This window comes from Primulina tabacum, chromosome 6 (assembly GCF_025594145.1).
Source record: "Primulina tabacum isolate GXHZ01 chromosome 6, ASM2559414v2, whole genome shotgun sequence".
Taxonomy (NCBI): Eukaryota; Viridiplantae; Streptophyta; class Magnoliopsida; order Lamiales; family Gesneriaceae; genus Primulina; species Primulina tabacum.
In genome coordinates this window covers 38,026,545-38,037,846 of record NC_134555.1, presented here as the reverse complement: position 1 = coordinate 38,037,846, position 11,302 = coordinate 38,026,545, and the positions used below count along the sequence as shown (strand labels likewise).

The following is an 11,302-nucleotide window of genomic DNA, read 5'->3' as shown; positions in this document are numbered from 1 at the left end:
TGTGTGACGGGTTAATCTTACCGATATTCACAATAAAAATTAATACTTTTTCATGGATGACCCAAATAAGATATCAATATCACAAAATACAACCCGTGAGACCGTCTCACTCAAGTTTTTGCAATATATTATAACCCTTGATCTTGACCATGTACCATTCCAATATTGATCATGCGGTTGCACTAGATATCTCAACTATATACAAATGCAAAAATTTGTGTACGACGGTCTCACGGGTCGTATTTTGTGAGACAGATATCTTATTTGGGTCATCCATGAAAAAAATATTATTTTTTTATGCTAAGATTATTACTTTTTATTGTGAATATCAGTAGAGTTGACCCGTCTCACAGATAAATATTCGTGCGACCGTCTCACAAGAGACATACTTATATAAAGAACATCCCACTTAATTGATACTCTTAAACGTGCGGATAAAACTAAATTGCATAAATATATTCATTTACCTAAAATCATATATTCGAATTATTTATTTTCTTCAAACTACAAGATCATTTATTTACACTATTATCTAATCATATATTTGTTTTACCGCAATTACATTGGTGATTATTTAAAATTTGAATTTTATAGTAATAATATATTAAAATATTATAATTACATATATACGAAGCAATGCAATAATATGTTACAAAAGTCAACTACGCCAGCAAAAAACAAACAAAAAATGACAGTTTCCCCACTTTTCATCAAGAAACATAAATCCAAAGCTCAAAAACCATCGTATCATTCATGTCATCACTACATTTATTATATATATTATACATAAATGATTTAGGAAAAAAAAACAAGGATAAAAAATTAATTAATAATTATTTCTTCAATGGTAGAAACTCAAAAAATTGATAATCAGGAGCTACAGTGGATTGATCCTCCTCCTCCTCCTCCTCCTCCTCGCATGGCCGTCGGCCGCCGCTTCGAACCGGGAACAACTGCAGGGTCTTCGTGTGCTCCTCCACACAACCACCACCAGCTGCTCCGCCGCACTGTTCATGCAGGCTTGGAAAATGGTGGTGGTTTAAAGGGTTTGTGTCCACAGTGGCAGATGATGAGTTAAATAGGTTGTTGGGAGATGCAGAAGAAGAAGAAGAAGACGACAAATGCAACATTTGCCAAATACTGGGATTTCTCCTCTCTTCCAGCGCCAGTTCTGTCTCCTCATTGTACTGTACCCATCCATCTGCTTTATTACCTTCTGCCCCCCGTCTTGGCATATTTTTCTAACATTTATTATTCCACAGGGATCATGAACAATTAGATCTAAATTAATTAGATTATGTTATATATTTATACACAAAAAATTAAGCAGAAAATGGATACATTGTCAAATTTCACAACTTAGAACTTAGAAGCACAATATTAGGAAAAAAAGACCGTCAATCTTTCTATTCTAATTATCAAAAGAAAAAAATCCATCGATCGAAAATAAAGCTTTGACAACACTTGAATAATACCAATTATGTACCAACAAATTTTCCGGTAAAATATGTAAATACTGCTATGGTTTTGTCGAGGGAAAAACCTTAGTGCTCCGGTACTTAAATGTCAATCATATAGGAATATTGAATAGGAAATATTGGATACTAAAGAAAACTGCAACTTTTATTTCGTAACTCGTACGTTTTCATTTTTATTTGGTATTGTTGTTGGTCAAATTATAGTTTTATTTAACTAAGTTGCAATTTTAGTTTTTTTTTTAAAACCAGATCAGCATTGATTCGACATCGAAAACTGATGAATTTATATCGAAAATTGACGACGTGCGTGGTGATGATGTATTGTCAATATTTCGACAAAAAAATGACTAGAATTGAAAAACAAAATGCAAATGATTAGTGTAAGATCATCAAAATAAAAAAGTTACGAGTTACATGATTGAAAATGTAATAAACCATTGAATATAGGATGTATCGGACTTCTCCCCGTTTTTCCCTTTCTAAATAAGCAAACAACAAATAAAATTTCATTTATTCACATGATAAAGTGCCACGAAAATGTAGGTGAAAAGAGAAAGAAATAGCAAAGAAAGAGCAATTGAGCAGAACTCTATAACAGTACCAGTGCCCATTGAAGTTAATTTCTTAACCTAAACATGTTTCCTAGCCAGAAAACACCCACATATGCAGCTTTCAGGCTCTCTCCTTCAAACGAAAAGGTTTTGGCTACTTCCCATGTCAATCAAGGATGGTCCCGGAAAATGAAAAGGGGACTAAAACTTACATCAAATTAAGTATTATTTTTTTGTTCTAGGGGGAAGATCCTTGATTTAAACATCACTATATGTCCATGTCACACATTCGATATGGCTCATACTCTCAATAAAACATGATTTTATTTTTTTTACATATATTTCATGTGAGATATACATCATGGGAGATCTTTCAAATGCAAGTAATCATTGGCTAATCATGAGATATATACTAGTACTTAAACTTTTATATTGGTGCTTTAATTAGAATATCCAAGAATTTCTAAATCTATAGTAAACAAAAGGGGAACTTGTGTAGAACAAAAAAAAATTCTGAATTAAAGGGTACTGGTGAAGTAAAAAAACAAACCAGTGCAATAGTGGCGGTGGATTTTTTGGGAGATGCCAACTTCTTATAAGTCTGTTCAACTTCAAATACTGTCCCATTTTCCCCTGCGAGAAGAGTGGACAGAAAGAAAAACAAAACAGAATACAACTTGTTAGAGGCTATCTGAATATGAAAACAATATGCATCGCAAAATCAACCATCATGACAGCTTTCCGTGACGAATAATACATTGAAAACAAATCGGATCGCTGAAGGAGAATCGTGTGTTACTATACAGAACCACATGGTTCTTTCTTTTGTAACTTTCATGCATTAAAGCGGGTCGAAAATATTAAAAAAAAAGTACGGATATATAATGGCTAGCTAATCTATGCTTTTAATTATCAGTCTAACCCTTCAGTCAGTACCTGCTGATGATTGTTTCTTCCTTTCTAAGTTGGGAATTTGGTTCACGTTATGAGGTTCTTGATCGAGTTGGCGTCGCCGTTTTTGGCGTTCTCTGGCCTTGTGATTCTGGAACCAGTAGAACACATTCTTGCCCTCGATCTTGCCGTATCGTCGGAGCTGCGCTGTTATGTGCTGGATTTGCTCGGCGGACGGGGTTCGGACGCCTCGGCGATACAATTCTTCGAGGGTTTGGAGCTGATCGGGAGTCGGGTTCCAACGGGAGCTAACCACGACTTGTTGTGTACTAAATTCTTTCTTGTTTTGTTCAGCAATCACTGCAGAAATATGCATTAGAATCAAGAAAAGAAGGAAGTCAAATGGGTTTATGGGAACGAATTAGCTCAAGACCTAGTCCTTTCTTAAAATCCCGCACTAAAATTTTAGTGGCATTTTGTGGGGGGCAAGAATCCCATGAATTAAACCTAGTCTTGATTATGTTAAATTTAGACACATATATTTGTGAGAAACAAGTATAAATTAAAAGACTTGCCAAAGTGATGGTTTAGGGCAAGAAAACGATCGGTACCATGGCTGTGAGCTGTGGAGGTGGTGGCAGCCGCGGTTATCGGCATGGAAGGGCGGAGCTTCCGTCCATTTAATGGATCTTGAACGCTACAAAGCTGATCTCCGCCGTCATTGCATCCCATCATCCACATCTATCTTCTTGTCTTCGAATTCGGCTTTCTCTTAATCCTCTCAAGAGTAAGAAGTAAAATAACTGAACATGAAAATTTTGTGGCATATGTTATACCTGTATCAACAGTATCAGTACTGGCCTACTTAATTATATTATCAATTCAAGAGAAGCTAGAGAATTAAAGTCGAGTATAAATTGTAATATATTGTAAAAAAGAGACATGGAAGTGAATTGGCATATTATACATATATATATATATATATATGAAAGAATAAGAAGAAGATCAAGAAGAAGCAAATGGCATATGAGTTTCAGAGAAAGGGACTGAACGATGAAAAACGACGTGACGATGATGAGGGTTATCATAGGCCTCATCACCTTATTTTTTACCACCACATTTATTGTTCTTCTCCCTCTCTCGTGCCTTTCGCACTTATTCTCCATCCCAACTGCCCACTCTTCGGATTTTCTACAGAAATTTTATTCCTATATATATATATATATATATATATGTTAATAAGTAACATTATAGGGGTATGAAACATAATATTTCAATACCAACATGTGGAACTAGAGATTGGAGTAAGTGTGCGATCAAAGCCAATCGAGTCAATTTCGAGTCCCACCCATGTTACTTGATTACGACCAGACAAAGTTGTGATTTTGGTACGATATAATTGCCTCATAATCTGAGTTTTAGTTATCTGTGTTATTAAATTTCAGTTTTAATCATATATTTTTGTTTTACTTTGTTTTTTTTGTATAATTTAGTATATTTTTTCGACGTGACAACGACATGACTATCACGTATGCATTGTCATGTTAACAATCATGATGAAAACTAACTAATCTTAGAAGGATATAAGTAATAAGAATAATAATAAAATTTGACGAGATAAATAATCAAAACTACAAATAACAAAAATACAAATATACTAAAATTGTAAGAGTAAGTCTCTTGTGAGATGGTCTCATGATCTTTATCTGTGAAACGGGTCAACCCTACCGATATTCACAATAAAAAGTAATACTCTTAGCATAAAAAGTAATATTTTTTATGGATGACCCAAGTAAGAGATCTGTATCACAAACTACGACCCGTGAAACCGTCTCACACAAGTTTTTGCCAAATTATAATTTTTCAGCCGATGAATTGTAGCTTATCTGGCACCAATGTCCTAAGTTTCAGACGACATCCCGAGTTCGAGGCTCAATTGTAAAAATATTCTCCACCAACTAATTTTTTTTAACAATTTTCCATGTTTCATAATTCACACATAACCTCAAAATTTTTCAGAAATTGGATATTTAATTGTAATGCGTAAGTTTTAACAAAATTAAGAATAAAATGGTACATTATAATGTTTAAAAATAAATGCGAACTCAAGTGATTGAAACCATTATGACAGTAACATTTGAAATCAAGCTCGAGTCGAGTTTTCCACCAAGCATCTCAACTCATTCTTCTTGTCTTACGTTGGAGTATTTCATTACATTATTCCGCAACATTTTACCTTTTTTACCTTGTCTCAACCAACATGAACGTGATACTAAAAGTTCCCAGATTTTGTTTAATTCTCGTTTGTCTTCACCTTGGATTTCATTTATCTAATTTGTATCCTCTGTAAGGAATTTTGTGTTGTTCGACAGATAATAAAATAAAATATCTCTAAACTAATCAGATCAGTATAAGGTGTAACACAGAGGATTTGTGTTTTACCAGAATTAAATGTTGTGCCAGATGTTCCCACATCTAAGACAACATGCAGCGAAAAATTAAAGTGTGTAACACAAATCCGCTTAAAATAAATAGATGGATGAGATTAAATATGCATAAATACAAATACTTGTGCGGTGCCTTATGGCAAAAATTAATCACTAGAAAACCAAATCGTTTACAAAAACCTATCACTAGTGATTAAGACTAAAATCAATTTCTTCAACGCTTTGAGAAAATAAAGCTTTCTAAAAACTACCAATAATATTAAAACGTAAATAAGAAAGCAAAAACTTGATCCCGAAAAGCACGATCAATTGGATGTAATCTTCAGTCAACATCGTTACGGATGTTGTCTATAGATGTTGGACACATTCAGAGCAACACGGTGATCACCACTCTTCAAACAGCAACGGCTTCGAGAAATATTTTTTCTCTGAAAAAATCTTCTCTTCAGTGTATGTATGATCGATATTCAAGCCACCCTCGCCAGTATCCTTGACCTCTTATTTATTGGTGAACTATCTTATCTCTACAAAGAAACCTATAACAAAAAGAAAGTGAGAGTTTTATTGGGAATAAACTCTTTTTAAACACCAATATCATATCTTATCAAATCAATTTCAAAAATAACAAATCTTTGAATATATATCTCATCAACTAAGAAAGGCAAAATCACGTTAAATATTTACTTAGGTAAAGCAATAAGGAAAGAAGTAATTTAAGTAACGGAATATATCAATTAAATTCGGAAATAATATTTCCCTTCAATCTCCCCCTTTTTGCCTTTCTTGGACAAAATGAGATCAAACCCATTTATCCTGGAATAGCTCAAATTAACTCCCCCTGAGTTAGAGAAATTTTCTCTCCCTGAAGAAAATAAGGTTAGCACGGGTGTTGTTAGAATTGTTGGCAACACTTGAGACAACACCTGTACCAGTTCATTAACAGTTCACAATAGAGAGAAGTAGGTAGGTCTATCACACCAAAAACAGAAACACAGTCAAGCATCTCCACAGTCAAGCATCTCCCTCTCCATCATCATTCTCTTCCTCCTCTATATCATCCTTGGTCCCAGATGGACCAGGTGTTGTTTGATCATCATCTCCCCCTTTTTGTCCGGGAAAGACTGCTACATCCAAAAGGAATCGAAAGTTTCTGGCCACAGCTTCGTAGTAGGTAATGTCAGTGTTGGCCTGCTCAATCGTATTCATGGCATGCGCAATAGTAGCCTTGGATTGCTTAACCTTTGCCATAGCATGATCAATGTGGGCGTGAGCATCAGGTACAGAGATCATGATGTAATCAGTTGTCATCAGAGGAATATGAGAGTCGTGCTGTCTGGTAGGTGCGGCCGAAGGTGCAATCCAAGGAAGATCAATCTTTCGATTTCCTTTGAAGAAGGCATGGGTAATCTTGAAAGGTTCACCAAGGTCAGATAGGTGCTCAGTGAGATCTCGAACAAAACCTTGGGATACAAGCACTCCGTAGATGAGGCTTGGAAAAGGAAGTTTGGATGACTTGAGAGCTCCGTCCGTATACTGAATTACCGTGTTGAAAACTAACTGGCCAAAATTGAACACCCCATCTGTCCCGATGGAGTACAGAACCAGTGCTTGGTGTCTCGTGACTGTTGTGGTGTTGGTGGAAGGAGTCCAATTCCGAATAGCCAGTTTGTGGAGGACCGAGTAGAATGTGGTGAGGTTTGCAGCTAGTAGTTTCTTTGGATGACTCGGAAATTGAGTAATAATGCCCCCGGTGAGTGCGGAAGTGACCAGATGAATATCCGGGGCAATTCCATCAACATCAGGTGTTGGAGTCTGGTAAAGTGCATTGATCACTGAAGGATTGAAATTATAGATCCTGCCTCGGACAAACACTTTCCCGTACTTCAGAGATCGTACATCACTCACCCCTGTAGACAGAATGGCATAGAATTCCAGGACATGGCAGCGAAAAAATGGCGTGACTGCCAATACAGTGGAGAGGAGTGTGCACTTTTTCAGAAATGTCACCAAATTGTATTGTTCGAAGGCATCAAAATCTATATTCCTTTCCTCAAGAAAGACTCGGTTCGCATATAAGTACCACTGAGATACCATGTGTTTTGTATAGAACTGTGTGCTGAACGCACCATCAAGATCATAATCAGCAAAGTCGATGTTGACAGGAATGTGGGCAGCATTTTCAGCGACATCCTCTTCAGCAGATCATGAATCTTCATGATCAGCAGGAACAGATGTGGCACCCTCAACCGGCAAATCATCAGAAGAGTGAGAGGACGTACCAGAGCCAATGCTTATGGTAGGAGGAATGCTTGGTGTGGGCACCGAGGTGGACGCGCCGTACTTCTTGTCCTTCTTCAAGTTGGCCATAAATTCGGCCAAGGAGATTTCATCTTCACTTTCCTCAACAGGAGTTTGAGTTTGCTGTGCAGTGAAGGGGACAATGTCAGGAGGAGAGTCGGCATCCTTATCAGAAGATGAGGACGAGTGTTCAATAAAAATCCGAGTTGTGGGTTTTTTACGAGCTACCAACTCGTAGTCCTCATCATTTGAGTCATCTCCCGAAGTCTCAGCAGGATCAATAAGAGAAGGGCGAGTGGAGGGCTGGCCCTTAAATCGAAATATTTTGCCTGGAGTGAGATCTGGGTTATACCCAGCCTGTCTCTTTGAGTGACGAACATGAGGGCGTGGAGGATCAAAGACCTGGATTATTGGCGGATTGTCCATATCAATCGCATTCCCAGGTTCACCGGGAGCAATAACTTCCAGAGGCTCGGGCATGAGAGCAGCAGGAATGATCTGCAGGTTCTGCGCAGAAGGTGTTGTAGCAGATGTTGCAGGAGGTGAGAAAACATCCTCTGTATGGCCCATTTCGCTTCGGATATCGAGCGGATCAAAGCCCTTTCCTGCCATTTTTCACAAGATAAGTTTCAAGCGAAGTTAAGAATTGACAATTTTGGGAAAAAGTTTTGCACAGAGAAATTGCGAGAGGATGGTACGGAAAGTCGAGAAATAATGAGGCAAAAATTGACGAATTAGATGAAAACAAGAAATGAGATAAGCATGAATGAACAATGCAACGGTAATAAAATCAAATAATTAAGTGAGTCCAAACGGTTAAAAGGAATTGATTTACTTCACTGAAATCTCCCAACGGTAAGAAAATTAACGACACTTTTTAAGAGCTTATACCTTTTCAACTATTACAGAGACAATTTTAGGCTAACCACTTTTCAAAATTTCTAGATATAACTCCACATCGAATTTTAGCCCCACTAAACATCAATGATCACATAGATTAGAGATTTTGCAAAGTCTGGAATTTTACCGAATTTTTATTTATCGAAATACACATATCCTTGTGGCACAGCAATATTCACGATGATATGTTTATGCATGACCTATTTATGCGTAAAAACAGAATGTAACAGAAATAGAAACATGAGACAAGTATGCGATATGTTTACAAATGAGGTGTTGTCGCAGATGTTGGCAACATCTTCTCTAACACAACCAATTCCTAAAAATTTTCTTGATTTTTCTTCACACTTAGAGACTTAACCAATTTCAGATCATAGAAGTGGTAGCTCCCACACTAGAGGAACAATCTTCTTTTAGACTCCTCTAGGTAACTTTTTCCATTTTCTTCTGTTTTGATTTCTGTATTAGATTCAGAAGAGGTAGCTCTCACACTAAAAGTACAGTCTTCATTGGACTCTTTTAGGTAGTTTTTTCCAATCTTTTCTTCTGATACAGAGCATGATTATAAATATTTTCAATTTACTCAAATCACCTTTTTCATGGGACAAACTTATGGTGTACATGATCATTCTTCACTCCTTAGTGACTTAGTTACAATATTTTACATGTCCAAGTGTGTTTAAAAACAATAGAATAAGGAATTGTTAGTGTAACCGAAGATTGAGCAACATCACTCCAACACATCATATCACAGAGTGCATGAAAAATGCAGAATGCCTAAGTCCTAGAAATGCACATGCATGTTAGATGTTGTCCGAGATGTTGTAACATTTGAGACAACATCTATGAATGACTAAGCAGAACACATGCTGAGAGATTTCCTAAGGTTGGAGAATCTCTCAAAATCTAATGCTTTGGTGAATATGTCGGCCAGTTGGTTATTGGTATCAACAAATTCCATTCGAATCAATCATTTCTCTACTAGATCCCTAATAAAGTGATGACGGATGTCAATGTGTTTAGTACGAGAGTGTTGTACCGGATTTTTTGAAATGTTTATTGCACTAGAATTGTCACAGTACACCACTAAGGGTTCACGGGGTGCTTGCTTCAAGCCATAGAGAGCCTTTTTCAGCTTGTACAAATGATTCGGATTGTGTGGATCTTCGAATCTTTTAGGCTGTCTAACATGTACTTCTTCACTCAAGAACCCATTCAGGAAAGCACTTTTTACATCCATTTGAAACAGTTTTATTTTCATGTAGCATGCAATGGCTAGCAAAAGTCGGATTGACTCAATGCGGGCAACAGGAGCAAAGGTCTCATCAAAATCAACCCCTTCAACCTATGTGTACCCTTGAGCAACCAACCTTGCTTTGTTTTGAATGATGTTTCCTGAGTCATCAGTTTTATTTTTAAAGACCACTTTGTTTCAATTACATTGCCATGGTCAGGAGGTGGAACTAAATCCCAAACATCATTTCGAACAAACTCTTCAAGCTCATCATGCATAGCATTAATCCAAAATTCATCTTTTAATGCTTCCATAACATTTTTAGGCTCAATCTGAGACACAAAGCATGAAAATCTAACCTGTGAGTACATGGTACTCATGCACACTAGTCCAACCATTTTTCGATAGTCGACTTTATCTTTCTTTCTGGTTTGGACATCCTCACTCATTTCTCCGATAATTTGAGATGCTGGATGGTTCTTTTGGATTTTGCTTGGAATACACGGTCCATCATCTACTGCCTCATCATCGCTGTGAGCATCTTCTTGTGATTTGGTGACTTCAGTATCACATGTTGTGCCAGATGTTGCAACATCTGGGGCAACATATGTGTTTTCCAGTGAAGTTTGAGCTTCCAGAAGATCTTCAACATCATCTTCAGCAGTTTTCTTCTTAAGATCTGCACAATCATCAAACACAATATTAGTTGATTCCATAATAATCCTCGTTCTTAGATTAAACGTACGATAAGCACGACTATTAGTGGCATAACCAAGGAACAAACACTTATCACTCTTTGAATCGAACTGAGCAAGTTGATCCCTATCATTCAAGGTGTAACACACACAGCCAAACACATGAAAATATCTAATGTTAGGCTTCTTTCCCATGATTATTTCATAGGAGGTCATGGTTGATCCGCTCCTTAAATACACCCTATTTGAAATATGACATGCCGTGTTAAGGGCTTCTGCCCAAAAACGCTTTGCAATGTTATTTGAAGTTAGCATTACTCTCGCCATTTCTTGCAAAGTCCTGTTCTTACGTTCGGCATTGCCATTTTGTTGTGGTGTTTTTGGTGCTGAAAATTCGTGTGAAATACCTTTCTGTCACAGAAGGATGAGAACGAAATATTTTCAAATTCTTTATCATGATCAGTTCTGATCTTTCTTACCTTCAGGTTGTGGAAGTTGGTTATTCTTGTGATTAAATTTTTGACTATATCGAAAGTATCTGATTTCTCTATAATAAAACTAACCCATGAAAATCGTGAGAAATCATCAATGCACACATAAGAGTATTTCTTACCTCCGAGGCTTTCAACTTCCATAGGACCCATAAGGTCCATGCGTAATAATTCCAGACAGCGTGTTGTCCTAGATGTTGGCAACACTGGATGCGACACGTGAGTTTGTTTTCCTTTTTGACAATCCCCGCACACATATGGTATACCAGAAGAGAGATTAGGCATACCTCTTACTGCATCATACTTACTCAGGTTCT

General features: G+C 36.9%; 1 protein-coding gene across 1 annotated transcript; it reads right to left on the bottom strand.

Moving 5' to 3' along the window:
* Positions 1-702: 702 nt before the first annotated feature.
* LOC142549370 (uncharacterized) lies at positions 703-4,008 on the bottom strand. The gene is made up of 4 exons (XM_075658288.1): positions 3,496-4,008; positions 2,966-3,280; positions 2,580-2,662; positions 703-1,241 (listed from the first exon to the last, which is right to left on the bottom strand). The coding sequence occupies exons 1-4, from the start codon at positions 3,659-3,661 to the stop codon at positions 834-836; spliced, it is 972 nt and encodes a 323-aa protein (XP_075514403.1). The 5' UTR covers positions 3,662-4,008; the 3' UTR covers positions 703-833.
* Between the last annotated feature and the right edge of the window lie 7,294 nt (positions 4,009-11,302).